This window comes from Ceratotherium simum, chromosome 2, assembly GCF_057802395.1.
Source record: "Ceratotherium simum simum isolate JZ-2026a chromosome 2, ASM5780239v1, whole genome shotgun sequence".
Lineage (NCBI taxonomy): Eukaryota > Metazoa > Chordata > Mammalia > Perissodactyla > Rhinocerotidae > Ceratotherium > Ceratotherium simum.
Window position 1 is genome coordinate 62,920,004 of NC_141901.1, and position 26,587 is coordinate 62,946,590.

The 26,587-nt window shown below is 33.2% G+C and overlaps 1 protein-coding gene and 1 long non-coding RNA gene across 3 annotated transcripts in view; one reads left to right on the forward strand and one right to left on the reverse strand.

Annotated features, from left to right (window-relative positions):
* LOC147918033 (uncharacterized) overlaps positions 1 to 26,587 on the reverse strand; it is a 1,004,068-nt gene that overhangs the window by 722,828 nt on the left and 254,653 nt on the right. The window lies entirely within an intron of this gene.
* Positions 1 to 26,587, forward strand: part of COL11A1 (collagen type XI alpha 1 chain) — a 207,612-nt gene that overhangs the window by 52,568 nt on the left and 128,457 nt on the right. The window contains exons 5-10 of one of the 2 annotated variants that reach the window (XM_087446492.1): positions 16,982 to 17,110; positions 22,755 to 22,871; positions 23,135 to 23,287; positions 23,477 to 23,569; positions 25,544 to 25,798; positions 26,429 to 26,491. In XM_087446492.1, the coding sequence (XP_087302618.1) occupies positions 16,982 to 17,110; positions 22,755 to 22,871; positions 23,135 to 23,287; positions 23,477 to 23,569; positions 25,544 to 25,798; positions 26,429 to 26,491 (810 nt within the window). The remainder of the gene's footprint in view (positions 1 to 16,981; positions 17,111 to 22,754; positions 22,872 to 23,134; positions 23,288 to 23,476; positions 23,570 to 25,543; positions 25,799 to 26,428; positions 26,492 to 26,587) is intronic. The other variant, XM_004420763.3, reaches the window with a different exon arrangement.

Below are 26,587 nucleotides of genomic sequence, written 5' to 3' on the forward strand. Positions count from 1 at the left end.
AAATTACCCAACCCTTTTTTCCTCATCTGTAAAATGGGATGACTGAGATACTTATCTCATAGAGTCATTTGAGGATTAAATGAGTTAACATTTACAAAGTATTTATATCTGCATATTGCATTCCTGAATGTTTTATAAATGTTTGTTTGAAAAAGGAACTTTCGTCTGTTGATTATTTCTGAAATTAGGTGAAAACAGCAGATACAGCTAACATAGCATCCACATTTGGCTTTGTGAAAGACTCCAGTTTATAGTTTATTATTTTAAAGAAGGCTTCCAGAACTGAAAGAAAACATAAAAAGTCATTCTGGAATGGGATTTTATTACTTACTCTGTCAAAGTAGCATACAGTCAGCAAAACAGAAAAACAAGAATGCTTTGAGTTTACTATGGTTGTTTAGTTTTGTTCTTTTCCTGTAAATCTTTAGTTAATGTGCATTTGGGAATGTAACTGTGGGTCTTTTTTTAGTTGTTGAAAGCCTTGTCTGGAATCAGTTTTGTGATTCATGTTTTGTGTAATGTAGTAAGACATCAAAATTATTTATTTTCTAAATTTCAGGAAAAAATATACAATTTTAAGAGAGGTAACAAATATGGGTACCAAAACATGAGGTACAGATTTGATAGAGTTGATGTTCAGACACGGTCCAAGTACAAATTTATTGTACAAACACAGGTTCAATGCAAATTAGAGTAAAAATCCCAAGACACCACACATCCATGTAATATTAGAGTTCAGCAGCAACACTGCTTCAAAGACTCACTGGATTCATGGACATGTTGAATTTATTTAGTATACAGAACAATGATATATATGTACAATTATTTCTAAAAGAGGATCTTATGGCTTTCGTGCAGAGATAGTCTAATGTATCTGCATGACAATATATCTACAATGTCTTGTAGTAGAGTTTTTTTTTTTTTTTGAGGAAGACTGGCTCTGAGCTAACATTCATTGCCAATCTTTTTGGTGGGGAAGATTAGCTCTGAGCTAACATCTGTGCCCATCTTCCTCTCTTTTGTATGTGGGATGTCATCACAGCACGGCTTGATGAGCGGTGCGTAGGTCGACACCCAGGATCCGAACCTGCAAACCCTGGGCTGCCAAAGCAGAGCTCGCGAACTTAACCACTCTGCCACCAGGCTAGCCCCTATAGTAGAGTTTTATAAAATGATTTTTTTTTTTTCTTACTGTCACAAATTTAGAAGTTGTCAGGTTTTATTTAAACTTGGTCTTAATAATCAATTATTTACAAAGTTGTGATGGTGGGTATGATTTTTTCCTTTTGATTTTTCTGTTTGTAGGAGATGTTTAAGTTTTATTACTGATCACATGTATAAGTAGGCCAAGCTATAACATTGATTTAATCCTTTTTTGAGAATTATCCTTTGCCAAGTCTGAAAGGAGCATCTGTTTTTAGCTGTTTGATGTGTAATTACATTCCTTATTGCTGCACACCAAGTTGGTATGACAAGTGTGGTGAGAGATAACACAAATGTGCCACATTATTTATGACCAAGCTTCAGTGATAATGTAGCACATTTCCTCAGTTCTATTTTCTAGGCGTCACTGTGCTTTATTATGCAACAGCCATGTGGTATCCTGTTGCCATTCAGACTGTGATCATATCTGCACCACTGTAGCATGATATGCAGATAACAGGCTATATTTTGGGACTTTATTGATAGCTTAGTATAATTTCATATTTAGTAGGATTTATGGTTGGAACTGTTTCATGAAACTCAATGTGGCAGTTGAAGTGGATTCAGATTTCAGAGCTCTATAGAAGATGCAAAAGTAAGACTTATACATCCTACTGCTTGTCCTCTAAAAGGAGCATTGCCTTTTTGATTTAGTTCTCTATTTTTTAATTAGTGCATCACTGGATTATCTGCTGCCAACAGGGCACAATAAGATGTCATACATTTTATTTTGTCCCTTTTATAAATTTTGCCTCTGATTACCCTGGTGAAAAGTGATACTTGTCTTCTTTATTTTTTTCCCTTGTAAAGTTTATTGTTAGTCTAAGGTCTTTTATTAACTTCTCAAAAAGTAAGCCATCTTGCATTGCATTCTTCTTGTCATATCTCTCTTACCATGTTGTTTTATAATTATCTATTAACATATAGCTTTCTCATTAGACTATAAATTCCTTGAGAGCAGGATTTATATCCTATTAATTTACATATTCCAGTAGCAACAGCAAGCACAAAGTTTGTCACAGTGTTTACAGCCAATGAAGATTAGTAAAGGCATGAGTGAGTGCTGTACCTGGAAGCAGTTAAGACTTTGTTAGAAGTGTCTGGGAGGAGAAGGAGCAGGGAAAGCTATAGGATAGCATATGTCATTTGAAAGTTAGGTGTTTGTTACGTAGTTGACTATTCCCTGTTGAGCAGAATAAATATTATATGCCAAACATGTGCTTAAATAATTGATACAAAGACATAAATAAATAGTTGTGATAAGATATGATTGTGTCCATAATAAACATATAGAAATGTTCAAGAGAAGGAATACTAATTCAATCCAAAATGATGGGAAATAAAAGGACATTTAAAGATGAGGGCACATGTGCAAAAGATGGAAATTTGAAATGAGCAGAGCAGGTCTGAGACATGTGATGTAGTTTGGGAGCATTTGGGAGGTGACCTGGTTGGACGTATCAGGGCCTGTTTGTGGACAGCCTCTTACACCATGCTCAGGGGGTTGAACTTTAAACCATTGGTCACCAGAAGTTTCTTTAAGTAGAGGGATTACATATTCAGCTTTGTTTTTTAAAAATTCTTTTTGTGGCAGTGAAGGAGTTAGTCTAGAATCTAGAGAACCTGGTGGAAAAGAAAAAAACCTTGGTATGTTGAAACATTAGTTCAAATAAAAGGTACTTAGAGTAGAGACAAGACCATGACAGAAGAAATGGAGAGACAGGTCTTGCTTCAGGATGCTAATGGGTAGAATTGACAGGTCTTGGGTACTGATTGGATATGGGGGGTTACGGGAGGGAGGAACTGAATACTTTAAGCTTGACATAGGTAGTAAATAGTTGATGTTTCCTTCTAACAAACATGATCTGTTTGGAATTTTAGCAAAGTTTAAGTCTTTAATTCTCTTTTTTGTGATTTACGAACTATGTGCTTTTAACAAAGATTTAAATTGGCTAAAAGGCCATAGGATTATCCTGGACAAAACGATCTTGTTCCACTATCATTCTATACTTCCTGAGCTTTATAGTAAACACACAGTTAATGTGAAGTTATTATTAGTTCGAAGGAGTGTAATAACAATGTGATAATTACTTAAATTATTTTTAAGTAATTTTTTTAGGAACTAGATCTTTTTAAGGCATGACCTACTTCATTTCTGTTTACAATATGACTAGACAAAGTTCTTAGAAGAGTGTCAGGTATACAGCAAGTGCCAACTAAGTATTATCTATTATTATAACTATTATTGTTATCTGTTCCTTGGGTAATTGCAAGAGCCTTTTAATTGACCTCCCTGCTTCTGTCCAGCCCATCTGTTAGTCTGTTTGCTAAGCAGCAAGCCTAGAATAGCAAGGCTATTCCTGTCAAATAGCACCTGGCTGAAGGAATGAATAAGTGAACGAGGAATGTTGCCTCTTTGTTTATAATCTTCCAATGGCTTTTCGTATCATTTATAGTATGAGTTAAAGTTATTTAATATTCTGTAGGCTCCTGTGTGATCCAACCAGACCCTCTGCCCCTTTTCTCTGACCTCATCAATGGCTTTTTTCCCCCTTGCTCCCTGTGGACCACAAGGCATCCCTTCCTTGAATACATCAAGCATGCTCCAGCCTGGGGCCTGGACATCCTTCTGCCTGGAAGGCTGTCCCCTAGATATCTGCCTTTCTTGCTTCCTCAGTTCCTTAAGTGTCTCTGTCTCAATGTCCCTTTATCAGTGAAACCTTTCATGATCGCACTTTGTAATATAGTCCTGCCTTCTGACACATCTCCCTTATCCTGCTTTATATTCTTTACAGCACTGTCACTTTCTGACATACTACATTTTGCTCATTTTCTCTTCCTCCCTCTGCAATGTAAGCTCTACGAGGGCAGAGGCTTTGTGCTGTATCCACAGTGTCTAGAATAGGGCCTGAACTTAATACTTTTTAATGAAAGTAGCACTTACTAGCACTTACTAATTCAAGGGATATAGATCATCCACAGCAAACAAGGAAGCAGGGGGCAAGGTCTGTTACCTTTTTTCTAACCATTTTATTTTATTATTTTTTAATTTTTTTGTGAAATAGGGTCACATTAATATTATCTTTCAGTAAGAATGCTTGTTAGAAAGTATAAGAAAAATGCACACTTTTTGTAGTAGTGGCTTTTGTACAACTTTAGGCATTCTCTGTAATACTTGGTAAATAGCTGTTGAATTAGTAGTACATTCAAGTAACATAGGAACACTACTCATTTTCTTAAAACTTATTTCTTAAGCTGATTTTGAGACACTGTGAAATATAAGGACTGTGTGGGTAGCAGTTCTGTCTGTAATTATGTGGTTTCTCTCATTCTTTCTTTTGAATTATGGTTCAGATGCAATCTGTAATGCATTCTTCAATTACACTAAAATTCTAAGCATTTTGGCAGCTTTCTTTTTCCACACAAAATAGTTGAGAAAGAATCATTAACTGTGTGGAATGTTTGAAAAAAACTGTGATGAGAGTTAATGCCTTGGCAAATTCAGAAGTCTGAGAAGACAGGAGGCATAGGTTTTCAATTTATCTTCTGGCAATGGTAGTTACTTATTGAGAATTTTATGCGGTGTTTGAGATTTAATGTAAGCCTTGTTCCTGGATATACAATCAAAAACCTTTACCAAAACCCACCATACTTTTCAACAAAACTCTAATATCAAATGTGAACAGAAGTGTTAGTGTTCAGGGGTATCTTATGGAAACATTGTATAATTTTGTTAAGCTATTGCTTTTACAGTGGCACATACTGGAAACTGCTTAGGTAAATGTATTTTTCTTTCTCTTCTACTATATTTTTTCCTGATGGGTTTTACTTATAGAATAATGATTTCAAGGCTCCTGAAACTCATCTTCTTTGGAATTTATTTTTGGAACAATTACAAATGGATTCTCCAGCAGCATTTTTTAAATTTTAGAGTGTTAGTAGACACATTGTCTAGAAGTTTGCCATTCAAAGGTGTATTCTCCTTTAATTACCCTCAAATACTATAATAATTATATCTTATATTTGTGTGCAAGTTACACTTTAAAAACTGCTTAAGTACGTATTAATTTTTAAAGCATCTCTAGGAAATAGAAGACAAATAATAGTATTCTTAATTTACAGGTGTTGAAATCGAGTCTTGTAATGGTGAATAAATTACTTGCCCAGATATCTGTTTATGGAACAAAGGTTTATTACGTACTTATCCCAGGAACATGGAAACCCTAGAGAACAAAGCAGACAGGTCCTTGCTCTGGTGAAGTTTGTATTCCAGTGAATTTGATTGAACAGTGTAGATTGGCTGATTAAGCAGAAGAGCCCAGCCTCTTTACTGTGCATTTTGTCTTCTAGTAGAGACAGCGTCCTTTCCTGGCAAGTGACACATACTGATTATTTGAATCCTTAAACTTAGTATATATATAAAAGGAAGACGTCAAATGCTATTTCAGGGCCTTCAAGTATCTGGTATTCTTCTAACTTCTCACATTCCCTGTGAGTTCACTCTGGGTTCCAGCAGGAAACAGAATTCTACTCAGATGATGTCAGGGGTGTGAACCAGGAGGCTGAGGAACCTGGTGATGAGCAAAGGGGCAAGGGGCAGAAATAGCAGTACAGAGCTCATTGAAAGCTGGAGCCCTGCAGAGAGGGCTTCCCGACAATGGCAGTAGTGGTAAAAGTGCCAGAGCGCTGTGACAAGCCAGGAAAGTGTGAGGGAAAACTACCCCAACCTCCTCTTCACCTTCCAAACTCCTGGTGGTAACTTCCATTGTCTGTACTGGAAACCAACCTGCAAGATAGTGTGATGATGAGGGCTCTGGGGGTCAGAGTAAGAGTAGCAGAGTAAGAGTAAAAGAGAGAAGTGTGAATAATTAGGATTCTAGGAGCCAACAAAGATTACCAAATACCTCTATATTTAAAAGAAAAACTAGACATTTTCTCTTTAATTATCTCATTTATGCCAGGCCCTCTTGGACTTGTCCTCTGATTCTCCCAGAAGAAAGGAGTCTCATCGCCCCACCCCCACACCTCAGTTTCTTTCTTCCTCATCTTTGAAATATAGTAGGTACTAAAGAAATATGTCTCTTATATATTATGTTTGTGTGTATAATTAATCTCCTTTAGCAGGTTATAAGCTCTCTCAGAGTGGGATCTGGGTCTGATTTTCCTCTTTATTCCTCCTCCTATCCAGGGTCAGCATGTTACTTTGCCTTAATAAATATTTGTTGACTGATGGGACAGATGAATGTTTGATAAAAAGCCAGGGAAAAAGACTGTGAAAGGAATCTGGCTGTTAAATTCCTGTGTAAGTTAAAATTAAAAGGAGAAATACAGGGGCCGGCCCGGTGGCGCAAGCTGTTAAGTGCGCCCGCTCCGCTGCGACGGCCCAGGGTTCCCCGGTTTGGATCCCGGGTGTGCAACAATGCACTGCTTGGCAAGCCATGCTGTGGTGGTGTCCCATATAAAGTGGAGGAAGATGGGCACAGATGTTAGCCCAGGGCCAGTCTTCCTCAGCAAAAAAAAAAAAAAAAAGGAGGAGGATTGGCAGATGTTAGCACAGGGCTGATCTCACAAAAAAAAAAAAAGAGAAATACAATTATTATCTGACTGATAATTTATCTGTGACTATTAACAAAAATTATTACTTGTGCTAATATATTAAAAAGAAAATAGTTTGGGAAAAAAATGTAGTTTGTCCTAGAATTATAAGGCATACAGTGCCTGAAACTAGGAAAATTAGGAATGTTGTATGGTAGGTTTGCTTTTGCATTCAACAAAAAGGTAGTTCTTTCCAAATACTCCCATTTCAGTGGGGAATTCTGGCTTTCAACTTTGAGAGTGTGCCCCTCATCGTTCACTGTTCAATAGACTTATGTACAGATTGACTATATTCTGTAATAAGCAAAGAAATTTTCACATTGACACTGAAAAAAAACGTTTTTTAAAAATTAAAAAAGAGTTAAAAGGAGTAACAATTACTTTAAATTATATATGCATACTTTTCAACTCATCTTAGGATTTCATAAAATGACAAATTTTGATTTAATAAAATTTCGACTCACTAAAGGAAATGTATCATTCATTGTTGCATAGTAGAGGAGTGGAGCAGAGTAAACATAAATATTTTTAAAAGATCTATTATTTCTGAAGCAGTATCATTGTATGTAGAACTAAATAATACATTACATAAATGCTGCTAACAATGATTTCTTTTCATCCACTGAGAGGCATTTTCTCTAGACTTAAAAATAGGCAATAAAAAAGGTGATGCTAAATTGATATGTAAGAAAATGATCCCCAAATATCTGGTTTATTTGCTTGGGTTAGAGGAGTAAATGTGTTGTTCAACTGTTAAACTCTTTATGAAATGATGAAAATAATCTATCATTTCTTTTCATACTCAAAAGATGATAATTACTTTAAAAATAAGTTCAAAATTTACTGCCATGTTGAAAGCTATGAAATATAAACTAAATGTCAAATTCTGCTGTTAACTTTGCGTGACAGGCAGTGAAAATCATACCTACATGCAAAGCCCATATTTAACCTTTGTGCTGACTTCAGTTATATGAACTTGTCCTTTGAGTCTGTGTGAAAATAAAGTAAAAAAATATTAAATGATACCTACTGTTTCCTTCCATACAAAAGATTTTTTTCTCAAGTTCATTTTTTAAATGTCTCAATATGATTTCCATTTTGTTTTAAAATTCTCCTTTTAGAGTTTTAAATTTTATGAAAATAACATTATTATATTATTTTAGATAATAGATGTTTGTAAAAAGGATCAGATGAATTTATTTGGGGAGGAGGATTAAATTGTGATGATACGTATTTTAAATGTTCATTATTTAATGAAATTTTGAAAAGAAGAATCCTTTTGTAACCTGAGAATTATATCAGTATTTTTTCAGATTTGCAATTTAAATTTTTACATATGTTTTCTTAAATCAAGAAAGAACTAAGTGTTGTTTTAGTCTTGATTTACATTAGTATGAACAGATAAAATGAAATGCAGAATCCAAAAGATATCATTTTGATATAAATATATATATTTAATTCTGATATGAGAATACATTTTTCTGTTCTTTTCCCTTTTTCATTGTTGACATGAAGTCAAATTAGAATATAATTTCATTAATTATAGGATAAAACAATCTAGGATTTCTTTTAACTTTTACTAGCATAATGAAAATGCATTTTAAAATAGTCATATAAATGGATAAACTCAGTATGAACTCTAGCATAATTTGATAAAGTTTTTTAAACCTCTGGTAAGTTTACCTAAAAACTTGTTCCCTTCAAATGCTTTCTTATGGGGCTGTCCTGGTGGCATAGTGGTTAAGTTCACGTGCTCCCCTTAGACGGCCTGGGGTTCGCCAGGCACAGACCTACACAATGCTCATCAAGCCATGCTGTGGCAGCGTCCCACATACAAAACAGAGGAAGATTGTCACCGATGCTAGCTCAGGGGCAATCTTCCTCACCAAAAACAAAACAAAAAAAAAGCTTTCTTATCATTCTTACTTTCTATTACCTCCAGTGGACTGAGGGATATTTACACATAGTGATACTGTTAGGTGTATTATAACCTATTTATCAAATAAAATGAGCCAATATTTCTAGTGTCTGCTTATTACAAGGCTTTGGACATAGTCAGATATTACCTCAGTTGTAAATAAACAAAACTACTCTTTTTGAGGTGCTCTTTTTTATTCTGTTATGAAGACAACACTTGTGAGGTATAAATAAAAACAAACGTGTTAACTCAGTCTGTATTAGTTTTCTAGGGCCGCCATAACAAAATACCACAGACTGAGTGTCTTAAACAACAGAAATTTATTTTTCACAGTTCTGAACGCTAGTAGTCTGAGATCCCAATGTCAGCAGAGTTGATTTCTTCTGAGGCCTTTCATCTTGGCTTGTAGATGGCTGTCTTCTCCCTGTGCCTTTACATGGTATTCCCTTTGTTTTGTCTGTGTCCTAATCTCCTCTTCTTCTAAGGAGACCAGTCACATTGGAATAGGACCCACTGTAATGACTTCATTTAACCTTAACTATCTCTTTATAGGTCCTATCTCCAAATGCAGTCCCATTCTGAGGTTAGGACTTAAAAACATATGAATTTGGGGGGGACACAATTGAGCCCGTAACATTAAGTCTAGGCAAGTTCATTTCATCCTTCATTATCAATTAAAAAAATGGATAAGTTGCTACAGAAAGAAGTATGGACTGTCAGATTAAAGGGAAATTTTCTGCTGATTCTTATAACTTGGTTTGGCTTCAGTGATCAAGCTGATAGTCTTCAGGTAGAGGAAGGACACTATTCAAAAGTAAATGAAGGCAACTTTTTTAAAAGAAAAACTAAACTTATTCTGGAAACAATCATTAATTATCATTCAACTTCACAGACTTAAGAAGTTGATCCCCAGCTTTTCCTTTTATTATGTTTTTTAACTGAGTGAATGGTTTTGCCTTCCTATCATCGCTCACTTCAGAAACTAGTCAACTTCCATCCCACTCTAATGCACTTTCCTCCATCTCTCCTTGCCATTCCCATCCCACTCCAGCATCAGCATCCAGTCAGTCTCCAGATCTTGCAGATAGTTTTTTCTAATATCTCAACTCTGTGTATCCTTTACTCCATTCCTGCTACTACTGACTTAGTTTGGTTTCTCAACACTTAACTGCAGTGGATTCCTAACTGATTCTCACGATTCCAAACTGGCTGCTTCAAAATCATTCTCCCCTATGTTGTCATAGTGATTTTGTTAAAATACGACATTGATCAGTTTACTCCATTGTTCAAAGTCGTTGAATGACACTCCATAACTTTTAGAATTGAGTTCACACCAAATGCTTTTCTTTTCTTCTTTTTTTTTTTTTTTTGTGAGGAAGATCAGCCCTGAGCTAACATCCGTGCTGATCCTCCTCTTTTTGCTGAGGAAGACCGGCTCTGAGCTAACATCCATTGCCTAATCCTCCTCCTTTTTTTCCCCCAAAGCCCCCCAGTAGATAGTTGTACATCATAGTTGCACATCCTTCTAGTTGCTGTATGTGGAACAGGGCCGCAGCATGGCTGGAGAAGTGGTGCTTCGGTGCACGCCCGGGATCCGAACCCCTGCCGCCAGTAGCGGAGCGTGCGCACTTAACCGCCAAGCCACGGGGCTGGCCCCCGAATGCTTTTCTTAAATTGGTTTCTCCCTTTTATCTCTTTCTACTCTCAACCCTCACTATGCATTATCAGCATACAGGGCCTTCCCTCCAACTGTGATACTCTATACGTACTTCTCTGACTTTGTCATACAGTTTCACGCCTCCAAAGTTTTCAGATCCTTTTTCTGTTTAATGCTATTTCCCTCTCCATCTCCTTCATCAAGCTAGCTCCTGTTTGCTCATAACATATCATCAAGATTTTTCCAAGAAGCGTTTCATAAAAGCGTTCCTTCCCGTTGAGATACCCACATGTTGCAAGATAATGGAGACAAGAATGTGCTATGGGAGATTTGGAGGCTACGAGATTTTATAAAATCCAACTGCAGCTGTCTGATTTACGCTAGTATTAGGGGAAATGACATTTCTAATTCTACAAACTTCTGAAATTCAGTGAGATACATAGTCAATAGATACTTGGAGTCTTCTTTTCCAGATATTACCAAAAGTTAATTATTCTCTTAGAATATAAGTAACACCCAATTTTTAGTATTAAACTTTTAAATATTCCAAGATTCAGAGTGGAATTAAAAGCCTTATAGGATTGTACAGTTACTAGTTGCTAGACTGATATTCAAGAGAGACTATTTATAAATAAACTTTAAAAATAAACTGTTTATTTGAACAGTTATAGTTGAACACTGATCCACCCTCTGCATTCACTGTTTTGGTTGTATCTGAATTTCTTTTGCCATTCTTGTGATTTTATTATGTCCCAAACACATATTGCATTCACAGGTCACAGTATTCAATCACATGGACTTGAACACGACAGCTGATCAGAGCCTCGTTTTCCATCGCTCATTCTCAGGAATCAGCTGCTGCTGTACAATTCAGTGAGTTGGGAACTGACTTCAACCAAGCACTGGTGGGCTTCACACAAGATAAGGAGTTGAACCTGAAAATTCAGACACTTAACCTTGACATATTGACATATGGCCTTAAAACAGTAGACCAGTTTCTTACACCATGCTTTTTCAATAAGGTGATTTCTTACACATGCAAAAAATTCTCAATGTGTATTAACTTGTGTATTTCATAGAACATTATGTAAATACATTCATAGCACAGAAAATAGAAATAGCTAGACTTTATAGAGAGTTACTATATATGTATATACAAACAAAAATAAAAAACAAACCAAACAAAATTGTTAGAATTTGTGCATTATTTTAGTTTTGAAAGGTAGATGTGTTATTACTTGTATAATTGGTCTTGATAAAAAAGTGGCAGGATCCTTTTGCAATGCATGTGACTTTCAGAAGAACCTCCTCTTTATAGATAGATTCTATTCTCTCTTCCTCCTCTAGACTCATCCTGTCTATAGGCAGATACTACAGTACAGAGCTAGTTGACACAGCTGTCAATAGCAAGGTAATTGCATCAACTCCAATCTTGGTTTTGTAGATTTTTAGAGGAGGAGGATGTCTTTTTCACACTTTGTATGCTACAGATGCCAATTTTACTTGATGACTTCACTCTTTTCCAGCTGTGAAAATTTTTGTGATTACTGAATCTAAATATTTACAGTTCATTCAACCTGTAACGATGCTTTTGTTTATCTACAGACTGTCTCACAACATGTCATATGATTAACGTAAAACACTGTAAAATGCCTTCTGGGGAAAATAGTATTGTAGGTTTTTAACTGAATTTTCTAGTTTCTTTCTAGTAGTATATTTTATGGCTGTATATTAAACACCTGTAATAAGAATTTATAGTGGAAAGGTTGGCAGAATTCCATTTAATGAAGTCGAGTGCCTTAACTAGGATAGTAAGTACTTAGGAAAACAGTATTCTTCTCAAAAAAAATATTTAAAAATACCATATGCGTACAAGGAAGGCAACTTTTTTGTGTTTCTGCAACAGTTTCACTTGGTTCATTATATTCTCTACAAGTTAGATATAGAATTCTAGAATTTGTAGTTCTGGAGAGAACCTTAGATGTCATCTCTAAATGCAATCATTTTATAAATGATGAATTAGGGTAAGTGGTTTTCATAATTCCAAGTGGTTAATGGCAAAGTTGGGGGAAAATTCAAGAATCAGGGTTTCTAATTGAAACCCTCAATGATACCAGTATTCAAGATATATTCAATGATGCCTCATTATTTTTTTTTAACAGCAGAATGAAGAATTGTAGATTCAAATTTCTTTTTGTTATTTGTTATTATTCATTTATAATAATGCAGTTGTGGCTACTTAGTATTCTAAATTGATCAGTTAATGTTTGAGAAATGCTATCAATAAATTTTAAGAACTTATGTTCATTTGCTGTGAGCATATTTAAAATCAATAGGCTTAAGAGAAATATTAGAGACTCTCCTATCTATTTACAAAAAAGAATCTTGAAAAATCTCAGAAACAATCTAATTTGATTGGTTAATTGTATTGCCTGATGACATATGAAAATAAATAATTTTGAGGCTGAAAACACTAATAATGGTGACTAATATAAACCATATAGATTTTTGATGGATATTTGCTGATTCTGCTTCATTTCATGTTTTACCAGGAAATAAAGTTGGTGTTCCCTTATTTGGGTGTTACCTGAACATATTAACATGTTACGTGTACTTAATACTTTTGAATGAATGATCAAGTGAAATGACTAAATCACTGGAAGAAATATAGCAAAATCTGATAGTGGAGAAATTTCTGAATTCAACAAAATCTATCTCAAGGATGTCAGTGAAATTTTCATTGGTGGATATATGTTTTTGACATTTTAATTTTGGTCATTTTTCTATTGATAATGAGACATTCTAGATGAAGCTCTTTAGTAGGTAGTTGGCAATGTTCATTTAAATGTTAGGATATCGAGCAGACAAGGGACAGAGAAGAACACTAAAGAAAAATTTTGGAAATGAGATGTCTATAAAGGGTGCTGAAAATCTTCGATATACTCTTGGGGATCTAGGATGCCTGTGTGCATGTCCAGGAAAGATGTGAGGAGACCCTAATATCTCACAGATGCCTGACCTTGAGGCTCTGCACAGCAAGAAATGAGGGCTAAAGCAGAGTAGTAAATTGTCAGAATATTGAGGGTATGCTCACACACAAATATACACACAAAGCCTCTCGGCAAACTGAGAGATACTTATTGGTTCAAGATATTTAAGGAAATCTCTGTTCCAACATTTGCTGACCACTAACCTAACTGAGCAGAGACCTCAACAGCCACAAGTGACAAAGAAGGCTGACTTACAGAATTACTTCAAGAAGGTCACTAAACAAACAAGCAAGCAGCAACAACAACAACTACAAACAAAAAGAACAACAGGCCTTGAGAGGAGAATCTGATTTCCAGAGTCAAAATTTAAAATGTTCAACTTTCAACAAAAAATTATGAGACAGGAAAAGAATCAGGAAATTATATCCTATACCAGGGAAAAACATTCTATAGGAACAATTCTTGAAGTACAGACATTGGACTTTCCAAAGACTTTAAATCAGCAATCATGAATATGTTAAAAAAAACTAAAGGAAAAGAAACCATGACCTAAGAACTAAATGAAAGTGTAAGAATGATGTCATCAAATAAAGAATAGAAATAAAGATAGAATTTATTAAAAAAAAAAGTAGAAGTTCTAGAGTTGAAAATCAATTGAGATTATTCAGTATGAAGAAAAGAAAGAAGAAACTTGAGACCTATGGGACACCATCAAGCATAACAACACGGGCATAATAGGAGTTCTGGAAAGAGTGGAAAGAAAGGGGTAGAAAGCATATTCAAAAAAATAGTTATCAAAAACTTCCTAAATTTGATGAAACATACTAATCTGCACATCTAAGAATCTCAACAAACTCCAAGTTGGATAAAATTGTAGAAATTCACACCCAATGTATTATAATCAAACATACAAAAGACAAAGAAAGAATCTTCAAAGCAGCAAGAGTAAAGTGACTCATGACATAAAAGAAATTCTCATTAAAATTAACAGCTGATGTCTCATCAGATACCAGGAAGGGCAGAAAACAGTGAGGTGTCATATTCAAAGTTCAAAAGAAAAAGACTATCAACCAAACATTCTATATCCAGCAAATCTAGTCTTCAAAAGGAGAAATTAAGACATTCATAGATAAACAAAAACAAATAATTTCTGATAAGCAGAGCTGCCTTACCAGAAATAATAAAAGGAGTCCTTTAGATTGAAATGAAAGGACACTAGACAGTAATTCAGATCCAATAACACTGGTAAAATTACCTACAGAAGTAAATGTAAAAGACAATATAAATATATATATATATTTGGTTGATAGCATTTCCTTCTCTTGCTGTTGTAAAATACAATTGCATAAAGCAAAATTTATAAAACTGTGTTGTTGGCTTATATTGTATAAAGATAAATTGTATAACAATAATATTACAAAGCAGGAGGGAGAGAATAGAGCTATATAGGAACAAACTTTTGTATAATACTGATATTATGTTGATATTAATCTGAAAAGTGTAGTTATAAATTAAGGTGATAATTGTAATCCCCAGAGTAATCACTAAAAAAAACCCCTCTAAAAATATAGTAACAGAAATAAGAGAATTAAAGTTGTTCACTGGTAAATATCTATTCAACACAAAAGAAGACAACGATAGAGAAATACTGTAACAGAAAGGCATAACACATATAGAAAACCAATAGCAAAACAACTACAAGGGGAGACAATTTCAAATCTCCAGTAACTGATGAATACATAAACAAAATGTTGTATGTCCATACAGTGGATTATTATTTCAAAAGAGGAATGAAGTATTGATACATGTTACAATGTGGGTGAATTTTGAAAACATGATAAACAAAAGACGCTTGTCACAAAAGGCCTCATGTTGTATGATTCCCTTTATACAAAATGTCCAGTGGTTACCAAGGGCCAGGGGAAGGGAGAGAGAGTGAGTGACTGTCAATGGTTATGATGTTTCTTTTTGGAGTGATGAAATTTTCTGAAGTTAGATAGTGGTGATGGTTGGACAAGTCTGTGAATGAACTAAAAAATGCTGAATTGTACACCTTGAAAGAATAAATTCTATATGTAAATTATATCTCAATAAAGCTGTTATTCTTTTGAAGGAGAAATGTAGGAATTGAAATATGGATTTATGATCCATAAGAATAAATGGTAATCTTAAGGGTGAGACTATAAAGTGCTTTTTAGACAGAAGAAAGAACAATGCAAATAAAAATAATTACTACACCATAGGTAGTAACCACAGTATTTAATAAAGGATTGCTTACTGGAATTAAATAATTTATACTCTTTTCTTGGCACCTTTCACAATACTTTCTTATACCTTTTCCAAGTTATGAATTTTATTCTCCATTTTATTACAGTTTTAAATCTTAACCACTAGATCACCTTCTCCAAAGAGGGGAGCTTGCACCAAACTTATGTTTCCACCTCCACTGGTACTATGTTCAATACTTTGTGTATAATACTTTCTCAATCAACACTTGTTGATGAATAAATGAATATTGTAGTATAAAAGTACTGTGAATTCCTTCTTAGCACTCAATGTTAGACACATTTTAAATTTAATGTCTATATTTTCATCAGGCCCTAAATAACTCCTGTTAATAAGATGTAGAGAGAGCTGGAATAACTTAGAAATTATTCAAAATGGAATCAAGAGTTCTTCTGTGAATCAGACTCAGGTGCTCAAACTTACAGGGACTTGATTCACCAAGTCAAATGGATATTAACTCAGACATCCTTCTGGGCCTGCGTATCATACTGAATCAATATGGTCATGACTCATACATTTATATCAAACTAGTTTTGTGATGAATTAAACCCATGTGAAAATATTCAGATTGCTTCAAGAGGAGAATATTTTGATTTTTCTCTTGTTCACACAGTTTCCAGAATCTCTTGAAATTAAAACTCTTCAGATTACCCTATTATTATTTCTAATGTTTATTTTTTATTAAAATTATATAGATTTCTAAATAAGTGAGTTTTAATGTATGCTTAGATGCTCCATTTTTTTCTTAGTAAAAATATACCAAACTCATGCTTTTTAATTTATAATTGGGATTTTTCTGGTCTCTGCATTTCTCCTTCATCTTTGTAAGCAGAAATTTCTTTTGATATTGATTCCTCTAACAGAACACAATAGTTAGATCTATATTTCATTTAAAAATTCTCATATAAATTTGCCTACAATAATAATTCAGTTTAATTTAATTGAACATTAGAAATACATTGCTGTCTCCATATATTTATAGTTTTTAAATTTTAGTTACTCTTTTTATCAGCTTATTACTCACATTTCGTTTGTCTTATTCCATACAGAATAAACTGTGAATGCAGTAAAATCAAGTTTTAACAAATGGATGCATATAGTATAGATTCTCTGAACCACAAAATAACAGAATAACAGCTTGATATTAAGAGCTGATTTGTGAAACAGGTGTGGGTTTCTCAATCCTATAAGACTTTTTTTTAATATTGAAATGTAAGTGATTTTTCTTTTTCAGATGTTTAAAAATAAACTACACATTGTCGTGGATGAATCTTGCTCTAGATATATGTGTATTCAAATACGCTGACTACGTCCATGTTTGTTTCTTGGCAGGGGGACATCCAGCAGTTGTTGATCGTAGGTGACCCAAAAGCAGCATACGACTACTGTGAGCATTACAGTCCAGACTGTGATTCCTCGGTGCCCAAGGCCGCTCAGGCTCAGGAACCTCAGATCGAGGAGGTGAGGACTTTAAGATCAGGGCAGGTGTTCTTGTTTCAATGGTACAGACATAGTCTTGCAGTTTTACACTTATCTTTATTTATTCAATTTTAATGAAATTATACTTTGTGTTTAATAGTGTTTTAATATTTCGAGGAAGTGACTAGAAGAAGAGTTTGGGTGTTTGCTTTCCTCTTTTTAAATATTTTGTTACTTAAATTTCTTAAAAATAGAGATACCTCATTTGTATACTGTGTATATGAGCATATTTCATATTTGGAAAGGTGAGAAGAAGATAATTTCTAGAAGCTTTATTTCTGCCCCTAGCATTGAAATAATTAACACAGCCTCAAGATAAGCGTGACATAGCTTCTGGTGTACTTGCCATTTCCCCCAGCTTTTGACAATTCATGCAGGTGAGAAAATGACATTAGAGCTATCTAAAGTTTTCAGGCTGTGTTGAACATTTACAGGGAATTTTTTTCTACTTCTTATAGGTCTATTCTGCATTGATATATACATTTTCTTTTTCTTGTACAAAATGTGATATAAAAAGCAATGATATAAAAAGCAGTATGAATGGCTTACAGTAACTAAAACTATTCATATACTTTGATTAATATATTTTGTCACTTTATTTGAAATTCATGTGTGAAACCATTCTTCCATTTTTTTGCAAGAAAATTCACCACAGAGAAATTAGACTCTATTCTCTTTCAGACCAAAAATACGTACATCTAAGTTAGCATAGCCATAGCAATTTGTCAGATTTGAATACCTCAAAGAACAAAAAATATAGCACAGTGTACTCTTTATCCAGATTTTTAGGTAAAATCCTTTGATGTGGATTTTCTGGGAAATCAAAAAGCAAGCAAACTGGAAGGAATTTAGTTTTTAGTTGGCAGCAAAACTACATTTTTAGATTTATTTCCTCAAGCTGAAGAGTGTTAAATTTGAGAAGGCAGGGTGGAAGTTTGCAAACATCAAGACCGTCCTTATGTTTGAAAATCAATCAAATTCTTCTTACCTTCTAAATATACTATTAGGTGCTGCCCTTTGAGTTTTACTATTTAGAACAGGTTAGGGTCTTATTTTTTAAATTTTAATTTATTGTTATTTCTGCATGTGAATTCAATTTGAATTTTACCATTTAAATGTTTGAAATATATTTTTTGACATTACTTTTCTTTTTAAGGTATGATACTGAATTCTGTTGCACTGATCTTTTCCATGACTTAATATTAATGTTTTTTTTAAAACAGGGTTTTTTTTAAAACAGGTTTAGCACTTTAATATCTTATAAATTATGTGATGATTCAATATTAAAATTTATAACATTTTGTATACATGTTCAAGATTGATGAGATTTGTTTTGCTCCTGTTTTAAGAAAGATGAGTCTTGTTCTTTTTAGCAACAGATATGGCTCTGATTTTTGGAAAAATGAAGGTATGCTTTCTTAAAATATCACCTTGAGGTGTTTTATTGCCTTCTTTTAATGCTATTATGTCAGGTAAGCTGAGTTACTTTAAAGCAAAATAATAATTTTTATCTATTTTTATCTTAAGTTTATTTAAAAGTAAACTTGCCCTTTTATACTTGAGTTGTTGATATATATATTTAACATTTGGTTGAAAAGTCAAACTTGTTTTTGCTAGAAGCATTTGATGAGGAAAACAACATACTACTATAATAAAAACTGCGTGGAAATCTGGTTGGGTGATGCAATAAGAGATAACATTTCTTACTAGTTTCTGTGTTGAATGTGTCACAATGAAAAGTTTTTTTGAAGAATCAGCTCTCACTTTTTTTCCCAATTCTAAATTACATTGATCCTTCAGTAATGAGATAACCATTCTATACTAGTATGAGAAAAACTGATTAACCAAATTAGTAAACAGTTCTTAAGTTAATTTTGAACTATAGCCATTGATACGTTATTATATTACAAATATGTACTTTAATCATTGATCTACAGGTGTTCTACCTATACAAAATAGGAATGCAGAGTTATTTGCCAGTGAATTAAGAACATAAAATGCAATATAGAGCATCAACCCTACATGTTGTACTTTATATTGCTTAATTTTCCATTAATAAATTTGTGACATTGCATGTTTTTTATTCTAATTTGGATTAATAAATATGTCAATTTCTTCTGTAAATTAACTTGTGTGCTCTTGCTCTCTCCAACTTGTAATTTTGTCTAGTTCATATCCTATAAATAATATATTCTAATTCATTCTTAAGATTCAATTTTTTATGTGTTTGGCACAACATTGCATCATCCTCATAGAGTGAAACACGTATTGTGGATAGATTTAAATATAGTAATGATATCATCAAACTTTAATTCTACTTGAACCTACACAATACCACTTATATAAAAGAGTGACAAATATTAAAATTATGATGGTTTGAGGATTTTCTCATCAAGTTAAATTATTCTCCTATTTTAAAAGAAATTAGATGTTAAATCTCTATATAGTTCTTTTTTAATATATTATGCAGACTATAATGCTTTATATATGGTAGGCAATTGACATTCTTTTTTATAAGGAATGAAAAAGGAAAATGAAGCAAAAGAAAGACAACATTTTATAAGGAAATTTAGAAAACAATTGACTTCCTCAAATTTATTACTTTAATCTTCTTTGCACTTAATATCTATCATATATTCTGATTCTAGTAGATGCACAGATATTTAGTGATGCCACTATTTTTCTAACAAATAAGAACAGATTTTATGACAATTCTAGAATTACATACTATATAATTCTAGAAAAAGACTCTGTGTCCTCACATACCATACTATATATATGGATGTAGCTAGCATGATCAAATACCCATATTCAAATATATACATATATGTACATACATATATACGCGCGCACACACACACACACACACACACACACACTGTGAGTAGCCTCACATAGCTGGGCTACTCACAGATGAAAGCTGAAATCATTTTATTACTGCACATCTTGTTGCATATATTCACCTGATTGATTACAACCAGTTCTTTCTTCTTTACCTGCCCTTAAGTCACCTAAAATTCCATAGTAAGAAGGGAGAATCATCTCCAAAACTAGGTTGTAAAGCTTTGTATAGACCAGCAAAGCCTGAAGTCTACTCAGTACCACCAAAAGGAGGGTGTTGTTTAGATAAAGACATAAGGAGAAGGCAAGCAGTGATTCTTTTCACGGCTCTAAGAAAAAGATGTGCTTTAATGCCTAAGGTGAGCATGCTATTTCCTCCATTATGCCACAACCACAGCCAGTCTGGTTGGTCTCTATTTGGAAAGAGTTTAGAGGAGATTATGGTGGTTAGAAGAGAAGAAAAAAGATTACAAGAAAAAAACATGATATAAAGTTAATAAAGTTAATTAGCTACTTTGAGATATGTGTCTTCATTTAAGACATATTTAAATATTCCATTTTTAAAATCAGCCCTTTATGTCTTTATTTATTGGCATATGTTTTTACAATTCATTATAGATGCACATGATTCTGAAAAATCTGCTTAATTTTAAAACTCTAAAGCATAGAATAGACTGGCAAATTTTTTTTTATGTTTTACTTCAAGCTGGCAGCTAGTAATTATATAAATCTAATATTTCTTATTCCAACATGGGTGACCGTATCTACAGAAAAATTATTCATTAGACAGTATTCAGTCTCCATTAATGTCTTTTTAATACATATCTAAATTCAGTATTTAATTGTTTTATTTACTTAATGATGTTATTAATAATGCTTACATTAACTTTCCTAGAAATTGTTCGCATTGCATCTTGCTTACAGAGGCATGAAGAAACAAAAATTTTCAAAGTGTTATATACATGCATTTTTCTATTATACTAAATTCTACACAAATCCTAATTAAAATAAAGTTTTGTTGAAGGGTTTCAAATGCATATTCATGCATAATGAAGCTATTACTGGATAGATAAAACTATGAATCTGTTTCAACTAATTTAATCAAATTGGAGTTTTGACCATCATAAAGAACACTAAAGGCATATCTAGGTTTATATTTCAATGTGAGCTTCAGCTAAACCATCAAGAAAAGTTCACTTTAGCGAGGGTATTTCATTAAGGGCCAGTGGTACAGTATTGCCAGGGGATCAGTTTTGGACATGTCTCATTATATGTTTTTGAGAAATTTGCACTCATTTGCATTGCTGTAGCTAATATAGCTTATTAGAAGGCACAGTGATCACAATTCTCTAAAAGACATGTGGTCAACAGTTATTTTTCTGGTAGATTAACAGGGATTTTCTGGCAATAAATATCGAGAGATCTGGTTGGGATGTGATTGGAATTTTACTGAACGTAATACTTAGGGAATTCCAGATGGGTTGCCTTTAGCATTTACATATATAAATATAACATGTACATCTTAGAGTTTTAGCTTGTTGAGTTTTCTGCTTAATATTTTATGCTATATATGACCTTTGTGTATTTACAGTTATTTTGATTAAAACCAATGATTAATATATGTTTCACAATATCTATATTCTTGTTTAAAAATTAAAATTTTGATAGAAATATTTGGCTTTGAAGATGAACACATTATTTTCCTCATCATTCAATAGGTATGACTAACTTGCATGTCTCTCTATTAAGAAACATACTTCTGTCCAAGTAAATTCTTTTAATACAGAAAAATCTAGTATAAAATACTATTTTCCAGTATGAGTTCAGTTTAAGTAGTTTAAGATATCTAAGCAGTATGCTCTTTTTTGATAGAGAAAAAAAGCAGTATTTTTAAAAATTGAAATAATGTATTAATTATAAACAGATCTAATTTTGAATCGTTTAATGCCTTACAATTACTCTGTGCTTATTTTGATCTGAAGTAAGTCTATAGCAAATTGGAGATTTCTAAATAAATTTTAGATTTTATTTTTTCCTTGATTCCAGTATTCCGAATAGAATATAGACTCATTTCATGTTCCTTGCATTCCCTCCCCCCCCATCTCACAATAGAAATGAAAATTCTTTCATACTTGGGAAGACTGTTTTCCATATTTTTATTTTTTATTTTTGTTTTTTGCTGAGGAAGATTCGCCCTGAGCTAACATCTGTTGCCAATCTTCCTCTGTTTCTCGTATGTGGGTGGCCACCACAGCACGGCTGCTGACAAGTGGTATAGGTCCACACCCAGGATCCGAACCCAGGAACCCAGGCTGCTGAAGCAGAGCACGCGAGCTTAACCTCCATATTTTTATTTTTAAACACATAGTTTAATGAAAAGAAAGTACCCATTGAAATTACTGTAAAATTCTTATAGAGGAGGCTTGCATAGCAATTTTTACAAGTCAAAATTACATGAATATTTAATAACTATGTCCAAATACATAATTGCTATGTTCCAATTAATATTCAATTAAAGGTTGAATTAATATTCAAAACTTTTAGTTTCCTCACAATCTTAACCACTATTCTGCTCTTAGAAAACCTGCTTTGTCATGCCTATGTTATTATACTCCATATAAGACAGTATAATACTTCTTGTAATATAAAATAACATTTAAGTAACAGTATTTCCTTATCTCTTAACCTTTACTCTAAGTAAAAGTTAAGAAGATGATTCCCACTTTGTTGATAGTATTTTCTGCAACTAACAAAATTGCCTGATATTTTTTCCTTTGCAACATAGTATGCACCTGAGGATATAATGGAATATGACTATGAGTATGGGGAAGCAGACTATAAAGAGGCTGAAAGTCTAACAGAGACACCCACTGTAACTGAGGAGACAATAGCACAAACCGAGGTAATAACAAAGTAGCCCCTTTGTGTATGGTGTCCTGCTGTTTGTCATCCTGTGGTTCCTTATGTCCACTGCTCCTCAAACTTATCATAAACCTTTCATTCATCTGATTTCTGTGAACCAATAACTGTGATTTTTATTTGACAGTAGCTGTCCTGAGGAATGATGCTCATTTTGCTTTGCTTATCCTTCCTTTCATCCATGCTCTTTTTTTCCCTTTCCCCTTTATTTATGTTTTCCATTCCATCTTTCACCACATTTTACAGAAAAAGAAATCCACTTTCAAAAAGAAGACGAGGACAGTGGCCACTAACTCAAAGGAAAAGTCCAAAAAGTTTACACCCCCTAAATCTGAAAAATTTGCATCCAAGAAGAAGAAAACTTATCAAGCAGCAGCAAAAGCCAAACTAGGGGTAAAGGTAGCAAAGAAAAAGCAATCAAGATCTCTCCTAGATAAGCTGGAAGATCTCTGATGATGAGTCATTGTCCTAACCCAACTAGATAAATACTCATTTGGCTAATATGATAACCCAATTAAATCATGATTTCCATAGACCTGGAATTACGTTACATTTTTACTAATTGCTTTCTTTTGAATTTATCGTTAGGCAAATATTGTTGATGATTTTCAAGACTACAACTATGGAACAGTGGAAAGTTACCAGACAGAAGCTCCCAGGCGTGTATCTGGACCAAATGAGGTAATAGTCATAGACAGTATTAAACCACCGTCCAACACTTTAAAATGTGGAATATATCTTGATAAACCTCACTCTGGAAGAATCTATAATCTCTGGGAAGTTTGATGTTTTTGTTCTTTTACTGAGGTAAGAGAAACAATAACAGTGGTTCACTACTACTAAAAACAATTCATTTGAAATCAGTGTCAATTCAGGTTTTGCATGACTCTTCGCTTCATGCAGATGCTAAATTGATCAAACTGAATTGGCTGCTATCGTTTTCTTGATTGCTCCTGGGACTGAGCAAACTTCTCAACATGTTGTGGCAAAGGGTATTCACAACATGATCCTCCTGTGTGGAGGAAAATCTTCTAAAGTGAAAATTGTATCATCAAATGATACAATTACAATTTATTTCATCTGACCTATAATTATGCATTTTTATGATAGCAAGCTTTCTGGTAAAATGTAGTCTTAGCGAGTTTTAATAGCTATTTACATTTTCAAACTTGTTAGGAGTGTGATGTTAATTATGCTTGAGATAATATATCTTAACCTTTCTATTCTTTTCTATGAAAGCGTTTAAGTGCATATAGGTACAAATCAAACAGTCTTCCTGAATTTCACATGATGCATACCTTCTGATCATAAAAACATGAATACGTAGTTCAGTTTAACTGTTAAATACCTGGCATATCTGGTATGAAGAATACCTGAGTAATCTAGTTATTAGAAAACGTATATAACGTGTCCAGTGAGGCAAATAAACTTGGTGGTGCAGTGCATGCAGACACATAATTTAGAATAATAACATTTTAGGGTGAGAACAGATTTTATGTTTCATCTAGTTCAAATTGATCATTTTCCAAAAATGGATATCTTGATTCAAGATGTTTATTTATCTACCTAAATTCATCCAGCTTTTTGGTTCAGAGCTATGAACACAGCAATATTCTGATTCTGAATAATATACGTTCCCTATAGATAGTATATCCTCTTTGTCTAAGAATCTAAAAACATTATGATTACTGGATATTTTATTTTAGTTAATTTTTAAATTAATCATTTAGCCACATTTTTCATTCACATGATTTTGTGTAATACTACTTATTTATTCTATATTACTCATTCATCTAGATTCACTGTCATAGAAAGCAAGCTACTTAGAAATGAAATTCACAAGGTAGCAAGATAAATTGTTTAATTTGAAGCTCATCAAAATCACAGTATGGCCAAAGAATTGCATAATAAATATGATTCAGATTTACACTATTAATAGGGAATACTTATGAGAGATAGAAAATTATGCTAGGTTTATTTTTCTATATCTCTGAGGAAGTATTATTGATATAACTTTTAAGTGCATATTTATTCTCTACTTTTTATGAGATTGTATGGTAATATATTCTATTTCATTGTTTTAAATTTTGAGGATTATAACTTAAATTTTATTTGCTTTCAAGAACTCTTTGGTGAAATAATACTTCCCTGTATACTAGATACTCTGTGTAAACATTTCAATGATAAATATTAATATTAGCATTAATATTTTATTTGGGGGCTTGAGAGTCAAACTTACGTGGCTTTTCTGGTAGCAACTGTATTTCATAATGATATTCTGTGAGATTTGAAAATTAAGCAAGGCTTTAACAATATGCATCTTTTATTATTTAAATCTTAAACTCTAAAGTCGGTATCAAATTGACTAACAAGTTTATTCAATGGAACAAGCAAATACACATGTTGACTCTGTGTGAATATTTGCAGTTTATTGGGAAAAGTGCTTTGAAAGCAATATTTCTTTGTGCATACCACTGTACAAAAATATTTCTTTCAATGATACTGAAAGGCTTTCTTTCCAGGCCTTCAGACTTGCTTGAGTAGCACTCAAATCTCTTCCCGTCACTTGCCATCAAACTGTAATTGCAAATGCTTACCTTGCTTTACTAACAGTAAACTTCATGTTCTCCAATTCCTTGCAACTTAAATTAATAGCCAAATCCAGTTGAAGAAGTATTTACTGAAGAATATCTAACTGGAGAGGATTATGATTCCCAGAGGAAAAATTCCGAGGATACACTATATGAAAATAAAGGAATAGACGGCAGGGATTCTGATCTTCTGGTAGATGGAGATTTAGGCGAATATGATTTTTATGAATATAAAGAATATGAAGATAAACCAACAAGCCCCACTAATGAAGAATTTGGTCCAGGTGTTCCAGCAGAAACTGATATCACAGAAACGAGCGTAAGTCAGTATTACGCTTTGTGTCACTCTATGTCTTATTTTGTGAAGTATTTTCATGTTCATCTTGATATCTTTTCAGGTTTAAAATACAGGTTGTGTTCTTATATAAATTATGAGTACTTATCACTCCTAGGACACCTTGATAGATTCTTCCTCATGGGAATCTTCAGCGGTTATATCTCCGGCCACACTATTGGAGTCTTCATTTGAAAGTATAATCTTGAATAAAATTATATCCAAATTTTCTTGTCATTGATAAGATTAAAATATAGTCATTATTATCCTGGGTAGTAAGTGTAGTTTCTGATTTTTAGACTACTTTATTAAATTTAATTTGATGACTTTTTGCTTAATGCCTTGGAATAATAATGGAAGTCTATAGGTGTCTTTATCTTTCCATAATAAGTCTTTGAGAAGCAATTATCCAATCTCGTTCAAGATTCTGTATTAATGTTCATTATGCTTTCCTTTTTGTATTTTCAATACTTAAACCTTTAATGAGTTTCTATTTTAAAAAACATATATTTTAATGGGTTGTTTTAAATGCACTTAGGTGATTTTTCATTAAAAAATATACTTAAGTGGCCTTATTTACTTAAAGACAGGCTGTTTGAATTTTTCACTCAACAGATAAATGGCCATGGTGCCTATGGAGAAAAAGGACAGAAAGGAGAACCAGCAGTGGTTGAACCTGTGAGTACTGGTGTGAATACATTATAAAGGCTGGTACAATTATTTAGTTTATATTATAAGCCATCAGCACCTTAAATTATTATGCATGTTCATGTA